This window comes from Crinia signifera, chromosome 11 (genome assembly GCF_055691185.1).
Source record: "Crinia signifera chromosome 11, ASM5569118v1, whole genome shotgun sequence".
Classification (NCBI taxonomy): Eukaryota; Metazoa; Chordata; class Amphibia; order Anura; family Myobatrachidae; genus Crinia; species Crinia signifera.
In genome coordinates, this window is record NC_139227.1 from 121,300,449 (window position 1) to 121,323,099 (window position 22,651).

General features: G+C 45.2%; 1 protein-coding gene across 3 annotated transcripts in view; it reads right to left on the reverse strand.

Moving 5' to 3' along the window:
- The window catches only part of OTOG (otogelin), a 175,693-nt gene that overhangs the window by 104,119 nt on the left and 48,923 nt on the right, over positions 1–22,651 (reverse strand). For all 3 annotated transcript variants that reach the window (XM_083164586.1, XM_083164585.1, XM_083164587.1), the window contains 10 exons: positions 19,534–19,666; positions 18,286–18,463; positions 16,364–16,488; positions 15,945–16,157; positions 15,656–15,821; positions 13,200–13,274; positions 12,757–12,800; positions 11,894–12,047; positions 2,342–2,449; positions 1,187–1,325 (listed from right to left, as the gene is read on the reverse strand). In XM_083164586.1, the coding sequence (XP_083020712.1) occupies positions 1,187–1,325; positions 2,342–2,449; positions 11,894–12,047; positions 12,757–12,800; positions 13,200–13,274; positions 15,656–15,821; positions 15,945–16,157; positions 16,364–16,488; positions 18,286–18,463; positions 19,534–19,666 (1,335 nt within the window). The remainder of the gene's footprint in view (positions 1–1,186; positions 1,326–2,341; positions 2,450–11,893; positions 12,048–12,756; positions 12,801–13,199; positions 13,275–15,655; positions 15,822–15,944; positions 16,158–16,363; positions 16,489–18,285; positions 18,464–19,533; positions 19,667–22,651) is intronic.

Genomic DNA, 22,651 nt, shown 5'->3' on the forward strand with positions numbered 1-22,651 from the left:
CCACATACAGCCAGGTGACACAGCTATAAGAGGAGACCGCGTCACACATACAGCCAGGTGACACAGCTATAAGAGGAGACCCCGTCACACATACAGCCAGGTGACACAGGTATAAGAGGAGACTCCGTCACACATACAGCCAGGTGACACATGTATAAGAGGAGACCCTGCCCCACATACAGCCAGATGACACAGGTATAAGAGGAGACCCTGCCCCACATACAGCCAGGTGAATCAGGTATAAGAGGAGGCCCGTCACACATACAGCCAGGTGACACAGGTATAAGAGGAGACCCCGTCACACATACAGCCAGGTGACACAGCTACTGTATAAGAGGAGACCCCGTCAAACATACAGCCAGATGACACAGGTATAAGAGGAGACCCTGCCCCACATACAGCCAGGTGAATCAGGTATAAGAGGAGGCCCGTCACACATACAGCCAGGTGACACAGGTATAAGAGGAGACCCCGTCACACATACAGCCAGGTGACACAGCTACTGTATAAGAGGAGACCCCGTCACACATACAGCCAGGTGACACAGCTACTGTATAAGAGGAGACTACACCACACATACAGCCAGGTGACACAGGTATAAGAGGAGACCCGTCACACATACAGCCAGGTGACACAGATATAACAAAGGACCTCTGTTAGACACACTCTGGTGACTCAGTTACACGGTTACTCTTTATTGATGCAACATAACAGGCTGACAATATTCAGTACACCTGCCTACAAAATAAACACATGAACGGAATAAAAATATCACAAACATTCCACAAATAACTACATAAAAGGCCAGTAAGATATAAAAATGTAATAAAACACGGATACAGGAGCGGGCGCTGAGGCCTGTGCCGTTTTACCACAACCTATGCAAATTGGACCTTTTACTCCAACAGAGATATCATTTACTTAACAAGGAATTACGTAGCGAGCTGCCATTACTTTGTGTGCTTTCTACAAGTCCTTCGGGACAGTACAGAATCCAGATGACCCAGCGGCCTCTCATCTGCCCTGTCCCTGTGTCAGGACTAATCCGAATCTGAATTTATATATTACTCTTCTTCTTTAAAAACACCCCTAAACTTTACATTCATGTTCAAAACGTATTTCTGTCGAAAAATTCTCATTTTCAGTCTATAATAACCGTATGAACGCGATACAGGCGTAGTCTTACCTTAACCAGATGAACTTTACACGTTCCCACAAAGTCAAACGCCAGCCCGTCAAACGTCCGGTAATGACGATCTCCGTAGTACGTGCACATGGACGGACAAGGGTGGAAGGTGCATTGAAATGATCCGTGATGACAGACACTACAGTAAGCCACATCATCAGAAAAGAAAAACCAACGTTAATCAATAATTCCTTTCCCCAATACAGCACGACATTTAGCTCGCTGAATCGTACACAAACACACATCTTTATCCAGATCACTCAGTTTAGGGCTAAGAGCAGTGGAAATGGTCTGATAAAGTCATTTGTCATTTAATTTAATTGTCACCTAACCGCATAGACACGAGTCACACAATTCTGTAAAAATTGTGGAATCCCTTAGAGAAGCACAACTCTAATATGAAAAGACTGATCTCTGAGCTTCATTTTATGTACATAGTGATGTGTGATCGCCACAGGTTTCCTGTATCAGAGAGACAGGAGCCTGACATCCATACAGTGTGCTGTTGGGGGAACCTGCCCCTTCCAACATATAAGTCTCAGGGAAAGAAATCTAATAGGGTCTTAGACGGCAGAATTTTTATTATGGGAAAAACAAAGTTGGTTGTGTACGATTTAACAAAATGCTGCTTCGAATCCCACATCAAAAATAACAGAAAAGACTGCTACGTTCCCTGGTCAATGTGTGACTTCTTGTCACACATTGACCGGGGAAGGGGTGTAAGTATTTACTATCACCCCCACAAATCACAGAGGGACTGCTGCAACCCCTTTATTCCAGACAGCAGCCCCCATAGGTTTATATGTTGCATGTGATGCGGTCAGATATACCAAGCTCTGGAATGCAAGGCATTGGCCCCCACTTCTAACCCTATCTGATGGCATTAGTCCGTTGAAGCTTATAGTGAATTCTTTACACCACTCAGTAAGTGGGGACATGAAAAGGACGTGAAGATGTCGATCAGTCCTCATTTTTCTATTGTCTTGATACAATTACCACGAGGAGCAGATAATCTTAAAACTTTGTGCCTTAAATGTCTTGCACAGGTCAGGTCTCCCTTATCCTCGTATTCCAAAAAACTAATTATTATGCTGTAACCATATCACACATAAGAATCAGTCATAACTGTCAGTAATCAGCAGGAAAATAAGTCACCACGTGTGGCAGGAGGAATTCACAACGTCCCCGGGGAAATATTCCTTCGCTTTCCAGGAGCAGGGACAAGCATCGGGTTCAAAACATTCATTGCCGTGTTTCACAAGCCTGCAAACGAGAACATTCAATGTTACGGACATACACGAGACTCCTCCTTGTGCGATACTCACCTTATTACACAGTCACTGAAAATAACCATTGATACCAACTTGGATAGGTGTAGAATACAGGTAGAACTTCGATAATCCAACATCCTTGATTCCAGCACTGTTCTGGATTATCCATTTTGCTGGATTATTGGTGGTACATCCAAACAGCTTTCCTCCCACCCACCCACACTATCTAAATCCTAATCTCCCACAGTCTGACTCCCTCCAACAGCCTAACCAGGCAATCCTGCAGCCAAACGTCCCACATGACTAGCCCCGCCTCTGCAGCCTGTGCGACATACGTCTATACATGCAATATTCCAACACCGGAACCCCATCATGCCCAAAACCTAATATATCCCAGAGATTACCCTTTGGTTGGGTCCTCCTGGAACACTACATTTTGATTATTATGTCATACAACATATCAGCCAGTGATTTATTGTATACTTATCTCCCACTGTCTATGAATAAATGGATTATTACTAAAAAGTCAAAACCTGGAATTTTGGGGATACTGGAGGAAACTTCTATGGAGATCAAAAACCCCTACATTTATTACACACACTGGTCAATGTCACACTGGCAAATGACCATTCATCCATTACCGCCGACATGTTAAACCAGAGCCGAAACTACAAGTCCCAGCAGACAATCCCACCGGTCAGCTGGCAAAGCACGCTGGGACTTGTAGTTTCTGAGCAGCTGAAGACCTGTGTTAAATGCCAGCGTTTTGAACAAAGTTACCATTAATAAATATCCTATTAAAGCACAAGAATAACTGTGACTTTGGCAGGGTGCACCGGCCGATGACAGCACCACGGCAGATGGTAGTCGGTCCCGGTAAGAATATCTGCCTAATACAGGTGATAACAGCTCCAGGACAATCACTGTCTTACAGTCGGGGGACAATGGGTGGATATCATACACCGAAACCAAATGTGCTAATTACTTTACAGCAATTTATGGATCATAGAGATTAGCTGTCTGAGGGGCAAGAAGCGCGATCTGGCGATATTGTGTACACAGGTTCTGTTATGTACAACACAGGAGAATAATCCTATTGTTCTGATTCTCCCCCAAAGACTCCCATGTGTTTATATGGAACTCTGGTGCATTACATCACATAGAAAATTCAGAAAACAGGGATTTTGTACTTAACGTAAATCCTTTTCTCCGAGTCCACAGATGTCACTGGAGTTACAGTGGGGAAAAGAAGGGCGACTACAGGAAGCATATGGGCACTTTACATTTAAATGAGAGTGGCTATCTCCTCCCCTTCTACTTCCCCTCCCAGGCAGTCATAAGGATTGTGCCCGGAGGGAGCTGGAAGAGAAAAACACTTCCGAAGAGGAGGTTAAACATAAACACATTTCAACAATCATAGTAATACAGATTGGAAAGTTAGTGAGAAACAACACTGAGTAACATACAACCACACATTAGAACACAAGGAAGTTCCAACAGTCATAACCGGAACTAATCCTGGCAGCAAGAAACTTCAAGGTTTCAAGGTCGGGACCCTAACCAAACAAGGTTACAGCACCAAGGTGGGTGTCCAGGGACATCTGTGGACTCGGAGAAAAGGATTTACGGTAATTACAAAAAAAACCCTGTTTTCTCCTTCATCCACAAGGTGTCACTGGAGTTACAGTGAAAATGGCTCAGAGCTCCCAACACAGGCGGGACAGCGCGGAGAACCTCTCAAAACTGAGTGGCCAAACAGAGGCAGGAGCCGCAAACCAGTAGAACCGGACAAAAGTCTGACGACCCGACTAGGTCGCAGCCCTACAGAGCTGATGAACAGAGACCTCCCGGGAAGCTGCCCACAAGGGTCCCAAAGAGCGCGTGGAATGCACCAAAATAGAAGAAGGAGGAGGCGGAGCATCTGCAACATAGGCCTGCCGAATTGTAAGACAAATCCTGGCCAGGATTGTACATGACAAACAAAGCATCTGACTTTGACAGATGCAGTCCGAGCAAAATAAATGCGAAAAGCTCTGACTACTTTACGTCCAGAGACCTGGAATCAAGAGCGTTATCCAAAAATGCCGGCAACACAATCAGCTGGTTGATATGAAAAGCCGAGACGATCTTAGGCAGAAAAGAGAGACTAGTACGGAGCTCCGGCCTGTCAGCATGAAACAGCAAAAATGGTGGGCAAAAAAAAAAAAATTGACAGTGCCGAGACCTGAACCTTCAAGGATCCAAGGTGCAACCCAGAGGCAAGACCAACTTGCAAAAACTGGAGTCTCGGTTTAAAAAATAAAATAAAAAAGAGTCTCGCACCAAGACACATAAGCATGCCAGATGCAGTAGTAGTGCCTTGAGGTAACCTCTTTCCTAGCCTACATCATGGTAGGGATGACCGCCTCAGGGATACTTACACGCCTCAAGATGGACCTCTCAGCAGCTATGCCATGAAATGAAGACACCTTAAGTCTAGAAGGTCATCTTTAAGAGGCAGAGGCCATGGCTCATTTATCAACGGAGACATCAGATTGGCAAAGCCAGTCCGGAGCAATCAGGAGAACCGTGACTTCCTCCCTCTGTTTGCGCGAGCACAAGGGGCAACAATGGGAAGGGGGGAAAGAGGTAGACAAATTGGTAAGGCCAGGGGGCTGACAGGGCATCCACCCCCACTGCCGCCGGATCTCGTGTCTGAGTGAAGTACAGGGGCAACTGGTAATTGTGCCACGACGCCATTAGGTTCACTTGAGGACGACCCCAATGGTGTACTAAGCGTTGGAACACCTGAGGATATAGACACCATTCTCCTTGATGTACATCTCGCCGACTTAGGAAGTCGGCCTTTCAATTGTTCACACCGGGTATGAAGACTGCCATAATAGCCTGTGCGTGGGCTTGAGCCCAAAGCAGGATCTGTCTCCCTTCCTTCATTGCCGCTTGACTGCGCGTGCCGCCCTGTTTGTTGATATAGACAACAGCCTTAGAGTTGTCAGACTGTACTCGGATGGACTGGCCCTGGAGAAGGTGCGTCTGAAGTAAGGCATAATACACTGCTCTGTGCTCTAGTACATTTATCGACAGGAGGGCTTCCTACGAGGTCCGAAGGCCTTGTAACTGGCAGTCTAGGGTGTCCACTCCCCACCTGCAGAGATTGGCATCCATTATGAGAAGGGATCAGTTCGAGATGCCGAATCTCTTGTCCTCTCGAAGATTGGTGGAGTTGAGCCACCACAGCAGAGAGCCTCGGCAGAGGGGACAGTGTCACCCTCTGATGAAGATGCATGTGTGAGCCCAACCAGTGACAGAGAAGGCAGAGCTGAAACGGGAGTGAGTGGAAACCACCGTATTGGACCACCTCGAAGGTGGCTACCAGGTGGCACAGGTGCACTGACACTTGCCTGTGAAGCACAAGGCTTTTGTCCCCTGGCAAGAACACCCGTAACTGGACTGTGTCCAGAATCATCCCTAGAAACTGCAGCCGTCGAGTCAGGCTGATATTGGCCAGCAAGGACTCCCGTGAGGGGGCCTTTAACTGGACATCGTCGAGATAAGGAATGACCATCACACCTTGCATCTTGCATCCGAACCACCTCCATCATCACCGCCATAACCTTGGTGAAGACACAGGTGGCAGAGGAGAGGCCGAATGGTAAGGCCTGGAACTGCCAATGTTGGTCGAGTACTGCAAAACACAGGTACGCTTGATGAGGAGGCCATATGGGTACAGTATGTGCAGAAATGCGTTCCTGATATTGAGAGAAACCAGGAAATTCCCATTCTCTAAACATGCTATAACAGACTGCAGAGATTTAATTTTGAACTTGACCGGTTGCAAGCCAGGGGGTTCAGGTTTTTTTAAGTTGAGGATGGGTCCGGCCGAGCCATCTGGCTTTGGCACTAGAAACAGGCTGGAATAGAATCTCAGTGACCTCTGACCCTCTGGAACCAGAATCACAATGCCCGCAGTCTGGAGTTTCATCACGGCCGTGGTCAAGAGACGACCTTTTTCTAGCGAAACTGGTAAACCAGTTTTGAAAAACCGGTGCAGCAGTGGGAGCCGAAAATGGATTTTGTAGCTGAAGGCTATCATATCCTGTACCCAGGCGTCTTGACAAGATTGAAGCCACCCGTGCTGGCAATCCTGAAGTCGTGTTCCCAGACAGGTTCTACATGTAGGTGGAGGAGCTGTCATGGGAAGGAAATGAGATTTCCCCCACTTAGCTTGGGAGATCAACTAACTACAGTATAACTTTGCCCTAAAGAGCAAGCCAAAGTGTGACCAGATCTAAGACTGCCCATGCTCCCTGTAGTCACCATTCTATTACCCACTGTAACTCCAGTGACACTTAGTGGATGAAGGAGAAAGATGTGACAGTTTGCAGACATAAGTAACCAAGGACCATCGTTCACTGAACAAAACCTTCACAGTTATCCTATAAAATGCTGAAGACCTGGCCAGAGAGTAGTCTCATAATGACATGTACTGAAGGCTCTGCCATAGTCTTAGTCATAGTCGCTCTCCCTGTTTTCCTTGAATAAAATACATTTGTCAGTGGTAGCACACCCCTAGAATACATTTTCCTTGCAAAGGTCTGTACACCATAATATAAGGGGGCCTCATTAATACGAATTTTCTCACCATAACTCACAAATCTTGTGCGATTGCACCCAACCTGTACATGTGCTGGAAGCCTCTGCCGTAGTCTCATCATAACATGTACTGGAGGCCTCTGCCGTAGTCTCAGAATGACATGAACTGGAGGCTCTGCCATAGTCACATAGTGACTTGTAATGGAGGCTCTACCCTAATTTCATAAGGACATGTATTGAAGGCCTCTTCAGTAGTCTCAGAATGACATGTACTGGAGGCTCTACCGTAATCTCATAAGGACATATACTGAAGGCCTCTTCCATGGTCTCATAATGACTTGTACTGGAGGCCTCTGTTGTAGTCTCATGACGGCTTGTACTAAAGGCTCTGCCATATTCTCATAAGTACATGTACTGAAGGCCTCTTCCAACGTATCAGAATAACTTGTACTGGAGGCTCTTCCGAAGTCTCATAAGAACATGTACTGGAAGCCTCTGCCATAGTGTCATAAGAACATGTACTGGAGGCCTCTGCTGTAGTCTCATAATAACATGTACTGGAGGCCTCTGCCATAGTCTTAGAATGATTTGTACTGGAGGCTCTACCCTAATCTCATAAGGACATGTATTGAAGGCCTCTTCCGTAGTCTCATAATGACATGTACTGGAGGCTCTGCCGTAGTCTCAGAATGACATGTACTGGAAGCTCTGCCGTAATCTCATAAGGACATATACTGAAGGCCTCTTCCATGGTCCCATAATGACTTATACTGGAGGCCTCTGTCGTAGTCTCATAATGACTTGTACTGAAGGCCTCTTCCATGGTATCATAATGACTTGTACTGGAGGCCTCTGCCATGGTACTAGAATGACTAGTACTTGATTCCTCTGCCATGGTCTCAGAATGACTTGTACTTGATTCCTCTGCTGTAGTCTCATAAGGACATATACTGAAGGCCTCTTCCATGGTCCCATAATGACTTGTACTGGAGGCCTCTGCTGTAGTCTCATAAGGACATATACTGAAGGCCTCTTCCATGGTCTCATAATGACTTGTACTGGAGGCCTCTGCCATGGACTCATAAGGTCTTGTACTGGAGGCCTCTGCCATGGTCTCATAATGACATGTACTGGAGGATCTGCAGTAGTCTCACAAGGACATGTACTGTAGAACTCCGCTGTTGTCTCATAGTGACTTGTACCTGAGGTCTCTGCTGTAGTCTCATAGGGCCTTATTTTGGTTCACTCTTTCTGACAAAATCCTTCTTAGATGGACAAAACCATGTGCACTGCAGGGGAGCATATGCAAAATGTGCAGAGAGAGTTAGATTTGGGTGGGGTTTTACTTCAAAGTGAGATCTATATTGAAGTGTAAAAATAAAGCAGCCAGTATTTTCCCTGCACAGAAACAAAATTACTCACCCAAATCTAATTCTCTCTGCACATGTTACATCTGCCCCCCTGCAGTGCACATGGTTTTGTCCATCTAAGAAGTATTTTGTGAGAAAGAGTGAACCAAAATAAGGCCCATAGTGACTTGTAATTGAGGTCTCTGCTGCAGAGTGGTCCTACGTTATGATTTGTAGTGGAGGCCTCTGCGAGAGAGCTGCCCTAAGTACTGATGTGTACCAGAGATTCAGATGGAGATGCATCAACTTGAACTGGAGTCCTTTGCTGGAGAGGGTAGTCCTATGTACTGACTTCTGACTTGCACCGGGAACCTCTGATGGTGAGTAAATCAACCAGACCAGAGACCACTAGTGGAGAGCTGTCCTATTTACATACATATACGGGTGGCCATTGCCAGAGATGTATTGATTTACATCTGAGATCTCTGCTGAACATCTGAAGAAGCTTATTACCACCTAGACCATGTGCGCTCAGGAGCAGCTGACGACTACATAGTCCTTGTAAATCTGAAGCCTGAACCAAGGCACAGGCCTTTCTCCTTTGTTGGCGGTGCACATAAGACAGACATTAATTACCATTTGTTGAGAAAAAAGTCAACACCCTCAAATTAGTTTTTAGAAAATGTATAATGAAGACCCGGCTCCCCAAACCGAACAGTTCACAAACCGTGACGGCCAGGGAATTATAATAGAAGGGAATGTTGGATGGAGATCAAATGCTAGTCCTGCTTTGTTCCCTATGCCTGGACATCAGACATGGGAGAGCACAGTGATCTGCTGGGTCTCGGGGCAGAGAGCGGATGACTGGGGCAGCTGAGGGAAGGGATATCTCATCACCTGCGGCAATACTCAGCACAACACATAGAGCACTATCCAGCACGTACCCATAATCACAATATAAATGTGTCCTCAAACATCTTTACTGCAGTCACACCAATCAGCTCCTCTTTTTTGCTGTAAATGCCTACTCGCAATACAACGTGACTAGTATGCACAGAGACTGTGCTGATTAATGTGATATACAGGTATGACACTTGTATATCTGTGTGTGACGGAGTCTCTGAATCTGTATAATGAGTTCTGCAATGTAGCAGCTGCAGCTTTTTTCTAATACAAGTTTTGTTCTGCTCTGTGTACAGCACGGGTGGCCAAACCGGTCCTCAAGATCTACATGGCCATGATTTCCGGGCTACCTGAGCATCTGTAGAATGTGTCGGTTAGGAATAAATATGGCACGTGTTTGAAAATGTGACCGTTAGTAATGAGTGCATTTGTGCACCAGCTAGGTGGTCTGGGAAATGTGACAGTTAGTAATGACTGCACCTGTAATCCAGCTAGGTGGTCTGGGGAATGTGACAGTTAGTAATGACTACAGCTGTGCACCAGCTAGGTGATCTGGGGAATGTGACAGTAATGACTAAAACTGTGCACCAGCTAGGTGATCTGGGGAATGTGACAGTTAGTAATGACTGCACCTGTGCACCAGCTAGGTGATCTGGGGAATGTGACAGTTAGTAATGACTGCACCTGTGCACCAACTAGGTGATCTGGGGAATGTGACAGTAATGACTATACCTGTGCACCAGCTAGGTGGTCCGGGAAATCTGGCAGTAAGAAATGACTGCACCTGTGCACCAACTAGGTGATCTGGAGAATGTGACAGTTAGTAATGACTGCACCTGTGCACCAACTAGGTGGTCTGGGAAACATGACCTGTTGGTAGATCTTGAGGACCGGTTTGGCCAGACCTGGTGTACAGACTCAGTCACCTGACAATATCTGGCACATATCCAGCACACAAAATACATAACAATATCTAGCACACATAATGTATGCCCAGACCCAGCACATATCCATCGTATAACACGTAATACATTAAGTGGACAAAAAAAAAAATATATTTTTTTTTTTTACTGAGCAACACCCGGCCATTTTGGCATCGTATTCCCAGGAGCCGCCGTCCCTATAACCTATGTCTAGCCATATGGAACTGGACACACAATGCTGCGACTATACTGGCTTGTGGTCATTGTTACAGAAAATTGCTCCGTTTTATAAGAATTCACGAGACCCCATAAAACCTTTATTATATCTCCCGTGAAATTAAAAAGTGCTGATTTCCCAGGAATCCGCTTAAGCTTCTTAGCCGACATCCGATCTGATTATCCACCTGTTTATTGCGTTACATGATGGGAGGGAGCAGGACAAAGAAACCAACAGATTGCAAGCCTCACGGCCTCTTATCAGAGGTAAAGTAACAGGCTTAATGTAGATCCGATAGAAATACATTATCTGCTGCAATGTGTGGTCTGAAATGGTTTGGAGTAGAAATGCTGGGCTTCTTTTTGGCAGACAGATTGGCCATTTAAATTGCCGGTATATATATATGTAGTGAACTCAGATGGCTGTGGGAGTAGGAGCAATTTATAGACTACAGAAGACCGATAATCAGGAAGGAGGAAGTGAGCGGTGGAACTAGATCATGCAGGATCATCAGGAGAACTTAAAGCTACGATGGACATATAGATGACCATCAGGGAGTTAACAAATCGGTTGCACCACTGGTGCTTTATCATCGATGGTTTGAGCCCATTGACACTAAGCAATCAATGGTGAAGAACCACCCGATCTCTGCCATCAACCATTGGTAGCAAACCACAATTTACTTGTAGTTTGCCACCAATGGTTTACCATCCAATCCTTTTGAAGGTAACTGGTGAACCATTGAAAATATTGTTCAAGAGTCTGAATATATCGGTTTTCTCATTCAACTGAGGCGGAAAGGTGTCGACAGATGATTTAGCAGAAACACTTCAAGAACCTGGAGGTGCTCTAAATACGTTATTCTGAAACTATTAGGGAGAACTGAATATTTAACAGCAGGTTCCCTCTTTGGTAGAAATAAAGTGAGACCTTTTTGTATAACGATGATTTTTGTCCTCTCTTCAAAATGAGAAAACTGAAATCCACAGAGATTGTGTTCCAAGGACGAGATGGAATAGGAAGAGGTTGAAGGCAACCCAATAGTGAGTTGTGTGGAATTGGCTTCCAGGCACGAGACAACATTGGGCCTGAATGATTTCCTTTCCTCTTCGGCCACATGCGAGGGGGTGGATGTTTGTTGGGGCGGCACTTACCCGTGCGCTAGGCAGCACAGGCCCTGAATATGAAGCCAAGGATCTATGACTTATAGTACAAAGGCCATATGTGGCTCATCAAACCCATTATGTAGCTATAAATCCCCGACACTGACCCACAGATTACATTGTATCAAATGGCTTAGAATACATTGTTCCCTATGAACAATTCCCCATCCTTGTTGACTGGTACCCAGCTACGAGAGGACTCTAGGTACACACAGCACAGTATACATGGTACATACACACAAGTTATCCATGATTACAGCAGGGTGAGAGCATAACCGACATACCCACCCTTCAGGGCACACACAGCCGGACATGCAGGGCTGGTGGGCAGAAATGGTGACGTTCAGCAGCTGATTCTCGCACGTTCTCTCCCGGCTCAGCCCAATGTGTACATGCGGACGGCTGCAGTTATAATATATCTGACCGGCCGGACACTCATGTGCTGCATAAAAACACAGGAAACATGTATTATATATACATATACCGTAAGTGTACACAAGCGTACGGACATGTTACTGCGCAGAATAAAATGGTGTGGTAATAAGGTCATCGGATGCACATCTCGATATTGAACACAGAAGCCTCATAGGACCAGCTACACACGAGTTCACTTGTTGGGCAATAGTTTGGGAAAGTCATGTACAGTAGGAAGACATATTTTTAGACCGTGGAGGATCATGTGACTTGTATGAAGCCATTTTGTTAGTGTGCCAGATCATGTGGCTTGTATGAAGCCATTTTGTAAGTGTGCCAGATCATGTGGCTTGTATGAAGCCATTTTGTAAGTGTGCCAGATCATGTGGCTTGTATGAAGCCATCTTGTAAGTGTGCCAGATCATGTGACTTGTATGAAGCCATCTTGTAAGTGTGCCAGATCATGTGACTTGTATGAAGCCATTTTGGTAGTGTGCCAGATCATGTGACTTGTATGAACTTCGTATGAAACTGCAACAAACATAACTCCAGTAATAATCCTAAACGATTATATATCATTACTTTATATATGACGAAATGTGCTTCTAAACATTGGAAAGTTCTAGAGCACGGAGGAAAACAATCCCTCCTCAACAAGGAGCTTCTCTGTGGTGGATCTGTATAAGTAGGGAGAATGCAATGATAAATATGGGAGATAATGGAATTATTTCTCTCACCTGTCTCGCTGCTCTCGCAGTTCATTATTCCATCTTTGCAGCTACTGCAGTGGATACAAGAACAGAGAACACACAGCTAGAACGGCACCGGTAATCAATAACAGACAGATTATGGGCTATGCTAAAGGGTTGTCCGGAGTCGGCCCTCAAGTATTCCTACTTGTTTGCCATGCAGAGCACCAGATGGAGCCGTCAGTTTGGACATTTGCTACAGGTTGAGAGCAACATTGATACACCGTAGATAGACTAACCATAATAAATATGGGATCAGTTTACTACAGCTGTGGAAACCAGGAATCTGGAGTACAGATGATACAATTTCATAGATAGGGCAAATGTCCTATGCTCAGATCTACATTGGCATGTTCTGATCTCATTGCTAGGATCTGCCCTCACTCACTATATGCGGCATACACTGCTGCCCGTACATACTATATTCTTACCATTTACCGAGAGAGGTGATGATATTTTCTCCAGGATGATGATCGATTCCCTGGAGGTAACATGGACACTGTATCCTGGAAACAGACATTAGTATTATGCTTTATTATTAAGGTCCTACAATGTTTCTGCAGCGCTGTACAAGGTATGTACACAGTACAGTAAGACATGATATATCACTAGTGCAGTAATTGTAGTTACATATCTATGGGGAAATATTAGGTAGGGAGCTGTAGAGAGGCGAGGACTGGAGAACATACTGTATCCTAACAGGCAAGTAGGGGCGAGCCAATGGGAGGGGAAGTGCGCTCAGCACTCAGTGAGGATGTACTCAACAAAGAGCGAGCAAGAAGCAAAGGTCAGAGGCGGAGAGTAGAGTGGACTTCGGAGTGTATGCTTGAAGCGGTAGAGCCTTTGCAGAAAGTCTGGCTTGGCGAGGAGGTTCGTTATAGAGGAGGAGCGGAAGGAGAGAAATCTTGGTGGCAAGCATGAGCCGAGGTGACCAGGGTTGTGTGGAAGTGGAAATTGTCGGAAAAGGGAAGAATGGACGAAGCAGGAGGGAATGTGGGCAGAAATAAGCTTGGGAGATGTAGAAAGGAATTTAATTTGGATTCTGAATCTGGTGGGATGGGAGCTAAGGGAGCAAGTTGCAGATTGTAAAAGCCTTTGTTGGCAGGTAGACAGGGAAAGGAGGTGGCAAGCGGCGTTCATGATGGGCTGCAAGAAAGGGGAGGGCAGAGAGAATTAAATAACCATAGTTTAGTTAAGAGATGATGAGTACACAGATAATTTGGGTTACAAAGTCTGATATTATAGAGCAGGGGTGGCCAAACCTGTCCTCAAGATCTACTAATGGTGCATGTTTTCCAGGCAACCTGTAGATCTATAGTAGGAATGAATGCAGCATGTTTTAAAATGTGACAGTTAGTAATGACTACAGCTGTGCACCAGCTAGATGATCTGGGGGAATGTAACAGTTAGTAATGACTACAGCTGTGCACCAGCTAAGTAACCTGGAAAACGTGGACCATTGGTAGATCTCGAGGACCAGTTTGGCCACCCCTGTTATAGAGGAAAACGGCAAGAAGGAGATCTACAATCAAAGTCCGGTGTGAAATACAGAGAGAAGTCAAAGATAATGCCCAGACACATTTTCAGAAATGTTGCTAACAAAAAGAAAATGGGGGAGAGGGAGGTGGAATGGGACTACGGAACACATTTGGAAGATGAGCAGTTCTGTTCTGGACACTTCATTTGAGGTAACGCTATGACATCCATGGTGAGGCAGGAAGTGAGACAGAAGGTACATTTCAGTATTATATCCATACAGGTGGGACTGGAGACCAAAGGAGATCATGTGCTTTTTAAAAATGAGGTGTAAAGGGAGGAGATGAGGATCCCAATGACGGATTTCACCTAGAGGAAGAGGAAGTGTTGTAGGGAGAAAAAAGTAATGGTTAGTGCGGTAGTAGGAGAAACAAAAGATGTCTGATTCACTGAGAACAATTGATGGAGGAGACAAAAGCATCAGAAAGATTAAGCAGGATGAGAACAGAGAGTGGACTGTTGGCTTTGGCAGTAAGGTCCGTGGTGACTTGACCAAGGGCACTTTCTGTAGAGTGGAATGGACAAAAATAGATTAAAGAGGGTCAAGAAGGCAGAGGGAAGTGTGCAATGAGGAGAACCTGAGATGTACACTCCTCTAGAGGAGGAATAAGGGAGGAGACAGAGGGAGCGGTAGTTTGAGAGAAAGACAGGGGTCAAATGAGGTTTTCTTAAGAATGGGTGAATCAAGTGCATGTTTGAAGCAGGATGGGAGGGAGCAAAGAGGCAAGAGAGAATAGGGTCCGGGGCAGTGAGGGAAGATAATGACAGTAGAATACTGATTTCATCCCCAGTGGTGGGGTAGAAAGAGTATTTGGTGGTGGTGGTGGTGGGGGGGGGGGGCAGAGGTGTCATTGTGAATGGTGTGTGATGGAATACAGGGCAAAAAGGGAAAAGCATAGGGGAGGATGGAGGAGAGATACACTGTTGGCAATGAGGGTGTGGGGACTACATACTATAGGTCAGGAGAGGACATCTGAAAGAGCGCGTTTTACTCCAGTACTGTTTTGTGGTGCCTAAGCAATTCTGAAGGTAGTAAGTCACTCTGGAGTGGAGGCAGATTGGCGATGGCTAAAAGTAACAGCTGAGGTAGCAGTGGGCAAAGGAGGGGACGATAGAAGATGACTATATAAAAGAGACATACCAAGGGTAGGACACAGATATATGGAGGGATCGCTGGTAAAACAACAGAACCACTCCAGTAAAAAAATAATTATAAAAGACACAATATATTTCCTGGGAAGCACGGCTCCCCACTTAATTTAAAGATCAAGAAGCGTCTACAGCAATACGGGGTGCTCCGGTGTCCCCCTACTATGTGTATGTCCTATTATAATAATCAGATATATTGTACCTTTCTACACATCTCTCAAGCTGGTTATTATAATACATCCCCTGAGGACAGGCACAGCCTTCTACGCAATGTCCATCGCAGGCTTCCGGCGCGGAGAGCGACTGACAGGTCTGCGCACACATCGTTACACAGGTCCCATAGACCATGGAGTCCTTACAGGAAATCTCTGTAACATAGAAACATCACAATCACACACACACACACACACTCACACACACACACACACGTATCCATACGAGTCTCTCTACAATAGCACAGAACTCTCTCAGCTGCTGACACTTGTACGTACCACAGTCCGGGAAGCTGGCTCTGAAATTAATGGTTATCCCAAAGCGTCGGCACTGGTGGGCATAGTGGGCGAGGGCGGAGCAGAGACAGGCCTCACCACACTTACACGTGTCCCTCCTGCATTGCTCATAGTAGGACACTGGGTTCAGGTGCTGATGACACGGAGCGAAGAGTTCTTTGGTGACGATGCTGCAACTTTCCGAAGCGTAAGATGCTGATGGGAGAAGCAGGGATCATTAGTAATAGTATACTGTATATCAGTATGGTAGTGTGTGCAGGTGGAGGAGAGCTAGTTGCAGGCAGCAGTGCTCCAAGGCTACGGGGTAACCTGTGTTATCCTACCTGTACCCGCACTATTTGATGCCTGTGCTATTTCCGATAGGAGCGCTGCGCCCTGGCCTCTATATAAGATATACATACCTGCCTGTAGGTGAATGTCACATGGGTCCAGAGGGGACGGCAAATATTCCATTCCGCAGGCAGATGAGGTTTTCCAGGAGTTTCCGAAGAGCTGTGGCGTACTCTCAGGGACCCCCGCTGGAGACCTGCATCAGACATCATTAAAAGAGACACCCTTAGTGAATAATGCAGTCTGTGTCACCTGCTGACATTTCTAATGGACCCAGAACAAAGATCTGGTTATTATAAAGCAGTTGGAAATGAAAAGTTGGTACACGGGGCCCAATTCGGCTGCAAATTTGTATGGAGGCCGATTATCAATACACTGCGCTAGCGTACGGCCCATAGTACGTATGTGGGAGGCCATCCAGCAATGAAAACCTGCACCTATTTCTGTATGTACGCCAGTCACAAGGAGATTGACAGGAAGTAGGTGCCTGGGGGTGGAAACCGGACGTTTTGTGGGAGTGCTAAGAAAACCGTGGGCGTGTCTGAGAAAATGCAGGCGTGACTGACCAAACGCTAGGCGTGTCCGGGTAACCGCAGGCGTGACCAAGTGTTTTAGGGGAGGCAGTGTGACTGTTTTCATTGCAGCAGCCGAGTACGTCCGGGGCTACATGGTGCCTGTAATTAGTTGCGCCCAGTTAAAACAATCATTAGATCATGAGCCTGTTACTATCGCATTGGACAGTATCGCTCAGTTGCCAATGGAGGTGGAGTAGGACACATACGCGAGCCAATTGATTTGCACGGTGGGATTTCACTCTAAATTTGTGGTCGTGTGATCAGGTCTGAATCGGGCCAATGATTCTTGAAGGGTGGTGTTGGACTTTGCTAGTCACTGAAATATGTCTATGTACAAACATTCTCCAGAGATCAAACACCTATGATACAGGAATGTTACACGTGTACAGTCCCATTAGTCAGCCTCTGCAGCACTAGAAATAAGATACAATGTTCAGTCCATCTCACCCTAGGTGATACATCAATAGCGTCTGTCCATCTCACCCTTTGTGATACCAGGGGTGGCCAAACCGGTCCTCCAGATCTACCAACAGTCCATGTATATCAGACAACCTGCGGATCTATAGTAGGGATGAATGAAGCAGGTTTGGTAGCATTGACTACAGCTGTGCACCAGCTAGGCAGTCTGGGGAATGTGACAGTAATGACTACACCTGTGCACCAGCTAGGTGATCTGGAGAATATGACAGTTAGTAATGACTATAGATGTGCACCCGCTAGGTAGTCTGGGAAATGTGACAGTTAGTAATGACTACAGCTGTGCACCAGCTAGGTGACCTGGGGAATGTGACAGTTAGTAATGACTAAAGCTGTGCACCAGCTAGGTGATCTGGGGAATGTGACAGCTAGTAATGACTGCACCTGTGCACCAGCTAGGTGATCTGGGGAATATGACAGTTAGTAATGACTACAGTTGTGCACAAGCTAGGTGGTCTGCGGAACAGTTAGTAATGACTACACCTGTGCACCAGCTAGGTCATCTGGGGAATGTGACAGCTAGTAATGACTACAGCTGTGCACCAGCTAGGTGATTGGAAAATGTGGACCGCTGGTAGATCTTGAGGAACGCCTTGGCCAGCCCTTGTCTATAATATCTTCCCATCTAAGCCCACGTGATCTGTTTATGACACCTTTCCACGAAACGCCATGAGACCCATCTAAAATATCTTTCCAACTACAGTAACTCCAGATGGTCTGTCTTTGTTTCCTAGATCAGACACTATGGGTTCCTTACGCTACCCTGAAGCTGAAACATGCCTAATAAAATTGGTAATATTATTTACTTATTAAAATGTATTTGTATGGTGCCATCATATTCTCCAGAGAGGCTAGGACACGTAACGTGGTCATAACTCTGCTGCAGCCAGTGGAAGGAGAGCCACGAATTACGGAAATGATTCTATTCAGACTAAACCTACAGAAAATCATCTTGTGCATTGTCATTAAAGGTCCCGCAGAGGCCGGTGGTGTCGTCTTTCCAGCGCCCATCCAGGTGGAGATAGAGCCGCAGACTCTCCCTGTCATACAACAGCCGCAGACCGATCTCCGTCTTCACTTGTACAAACAGAGAGGACAGTTGTCTAACTTCAAACACGTCTGTAATAACAAGAGGAAGGAAAACACAAATATGTATTAATGATGTCCTGCCACCTTACGTCCAGCCAAAATACTGCATTAGGTGTGGCCAGCGATGTTTCAAACAATTATTGATGGTCTATGACTGATGTTGAGTACTTTTACCATCAATTGGGGAGAACCAAATGGTTTCCAGCCATCGATGATACAGAACCACCAAATGTTTTTGTTTATTTTACTCCAGGGCGTGGGGTAATTAATTTATTACTGTATCTAAGAAGCATATGATGGAAATTGAAACATATAAAAGGTGATATCAGAATGATTTGTGTCTCTTTAGGATGTCTGTATATTAAATTAGGGGTTTAATATGGTTTTTAAGAAAATCTGCTTGACACTAATTGATATAAAATGTAATTAACAATCAAATTGTTCCTTTTTAAAAAAAAATTGGTGGCACCATTAAAGTGACTCGCACCTACTGACAGACTCTGCAGACCACGGAGGAAAACGGGATAACAATGTTTGTAATTTTCAGGAAACCTTCTCAGAAGGGTCCTCTAGATTCATGCCACGAGATACAAAGGTTTCTGCTCTACTGGAGAACACCATTGGCTCATCTCATACAGGTGAGGACAGTTTTGGGTCTACTTGGAGTAAGTACTAATGTCTGATAATAATCAGTTGATGTTCTCTTTACATCAGCTGACCAATGGAGGAAATGTGTTATAGCCTAGTACGGTTTCAACTGAATGCTAAAAATCAGGACATACTGTCCCTCTGATTAAGTTCTTATGGGGGTGACCTACTGGAACATGGCCATCGTTCAAACGAGCTCTCAGCCTAATTCACAGCATGCTGGTAATAATCGTTTAGGTATTGTTTATAGTACATTGCTTTTATAACTGGTATTAAAACTGTTCGGGATGGACTTGGTCAAGTGCTGGGAACGTGACAGGGGCCAGACCAGCAGGTGTCCATGACCATCCAACAGATTTTTCCTGACAATTCTTTTGAGAATTTAAAGCTATAAAAAACAAAAATTCTGCAGCAAAAGACAAGGCATAAACGTAGAGGCTTGTAGGACTTACCATCTGTGTACGGCAGGTTGATCTTGTATTGATCGTACACGAGCACATCGCCCGTCTGCGTCAGCGTCACCTGCTTTCTCTGGTCCTGGTTTATAATGATGTTCACAGACTGGATACAGGATCCATCCAAATTCTGCAAAACCCAAATGTCTATAGATGGGATTCTGTACAGTGCTTGGCCCTTGTTTTTCACACAACATGCCTATACGTAGAGGATCACGCAGACTATACAGACAGAAAACATTACTGCAGAGTTTGAGATAACATTGGCCCATAAGGCAAACCTGAGGGCAGCTATTTAGGTCATGTAAATCCCTGGAGATAACGAATATCGATATAATTTAATAATTATAGTGCTGTACCATTGAAGTGGTTGATGATGAGGTTATCCTGCTTGTAACCAATGACTGACTGCAGCAGTGTCCTACCTACGCTGGACTAAGTCACAAGACCACTCACTATGGTCTGTACAATATGGACAGAGCTTATCTGGAGATTGGAGATTACTAGTGAGTGGATGAATGCCTTCGTAGCATCTATATATAAACCACTTATTCGGTACCTGTCAGTCTTGCGGTGATCTCAAAAATATCTTCAGGAGAAGACCATTATTCACCCTAGACCAAAGATTCCAAAACATGGTTCTTAATGCACCCTAACGATCCAGGGTTTAGGTATACCCATGCTTGGCCACATGTTGCCTAATTAGTACCTCAGTCAATTTGGTTAACCATCTGTGCTTAGCCACGGATATACTTAAAACCTGGATCAATTGGAAATACTGTACAAATGAGAAGAGAGGGGAAGAGGTAGGTCGGTGTATCATCAGCGCAGAGATCATATTGGAGATCAAAAGAGCTGATGAGTTCACCTAAAGAGGACACACAGTGGGGTATTCAATTAGTCCTGAGGTTTATAATGTGATGAATGGTCAGTGAAAATCCCCGGGAAGTGAGAAAAGGCTATTCAATTGAATAGGCTTTTTATTGCACCCAACAATTATGATTCAGAAACTCCCTGATTCTGTGTAAACTGCAAAAGCAATTGGTGTTTTTCCAGCAAGTGAATCAGATTTTGTTGGGTTTTTTTCTGTAGGACGAGGTTCAGTCCAACTGCGGGGACTCGTAGAAGGGATATTACCCATTGAACACCACCGGCACTGCAATTAGTTACGGGGGGAAGCCCCAGAGTGGCGGGTGACACTGAAGACAGAAGAGAGATGTGTGGTTTACATCTTATAGAGAGAATACAGGATGGTGGTTGACATTGTGAAAACAAAGGACCGGTGGGTGAGTTACATCCTGAAAGTAGAAGAGAGGGGGTGATGACATTCTGAATACAGAGAAAGGGATGGAGAAAGAAGACAGAAGGGGGCATCTTCCAACTAGAATAAGGTTTGTGGGTGACATCACATGAGGTATTGGGCCGATGACATCATGATAACAGATGACACTTTGCACCTGGGGGCACAAGTAGAAAGAAGAAGTAGGCTGTGATGGATTTATGCATCTAAACAGAAGCAGGATCCTTTGTACATGAAAAGAAGAACATACATAGATGCAATGGTGAAGGCATTCCTCTGTAATGTATATCACAGTGTGGAAGGAATCCAGTTTCCCCTTGTACAGTAGGTCATTAATTTCCGATGCACATTAAAGTCATACGGAGGTCATCAGTATACAAAGCTACAAGGAACCATAGAGCGTCAGGTGGAGTCAACATTGTGTTGAGTGGGCCAACATGAAAGGATCTTTCAATAGACATTTCGAGATAACGTCGGTGCTATGGTGTCTTCTCAGATATGTCTAGAATAGCTCATATGAATAGAAACAACATTTATAAATCTTCCTTATAAATCGATCTTAAGCTCTTTATTCCTCAACCTTTGTCCAACCACGTGTTTCTTCAGTGGTGTCTCTATGTGCACCTCCACAACTGCAATACATATGGTTCCACCCATCTCTCCGAATGGGCACGGCCACATTGCCAGACAGCCCTAGGCTAGCAAGTGATCACCAAAATCTTATCAAGAATAAAGGAATCTTATAACTGGAGGCCACGACAGGTCAAAAGCTTGACGGCAGACCTTGACACGTGTTCCTAACCATCAGTAAACAGGTGTCAGCTCATCATTTACCTTAACCTATGGTGCGGAGATGGACACGACACTTTCATCGTCAATTGCTTGTGAAAAGAAGAAATTCTAGATGGCAATAATTCTGTTCCCATGAATTGATCCTTTCATAGTGCCGGCTGTGGCTCCGATCAGCAGGTGCTTTCACATCAACCGCACTCTCGACCGGCTAAGCACTTGGGAAAAAATTCCTATATTCAAATCTTCTCTCATCTCAGGAAACTACAAAGGACAGTGATGCGGACACCGGACACCGTGATAACTTTAAGCTGCGCTGATCGCTCATCTGATTCGCCTTCCAGAAAGTGTTTTAGCAAAATTTCACATAATTCTAAAGCCACTTATAGCTCGATGACTGTTTGTGTCACCAGGTCCGCGGAGTGGGATGACTGGAACCTTTGTGATGCCGGCCAGGAATTTCTCTCCAGCTCCATCGCTTCTGTCTTATTTGATGTTTTTCCTGCTGGCAGCAATTGTGCCAACACTCAATAAAATCTGCCAAACCACTTGCTTCCATGCTGCGGATATGCAGAATGCGGGTGACCTCACCCACCCTAAAAATATCCCCCTCGTGCGGGGCAGAATGCGGCGGATCAGAAGATCGATCAGCAAAAAGTATAGTCCTATCCCTGTCTTAATGGGACAATCACAGCACAAGGGTGCCAGGGTGAGGAGTTTGGTCAATGAAGGGGTTGAACCACCAACTTAAGATTCCATCAAATCTTTGTTGATGGCTGCGCCAGATAATGGAAGCAGGTAATGGAGGATTTGTGAAATAAATAACAAGAAGAGTTTTTCATGGGGGTACATGTTTCTGGGAAATGTTCCTTTTGTACATCTTCAAACACACAGACACTACACGTATTGATGTTCCTTCTGGATTCAATGAAACAAATATAATAATAACTTGCTCCAGAGAAAATAGAAGAAAACAAAGAATTTGTTCACTTCCAGCTCTGCGCACGTCACGCGCTTCTACCGGGA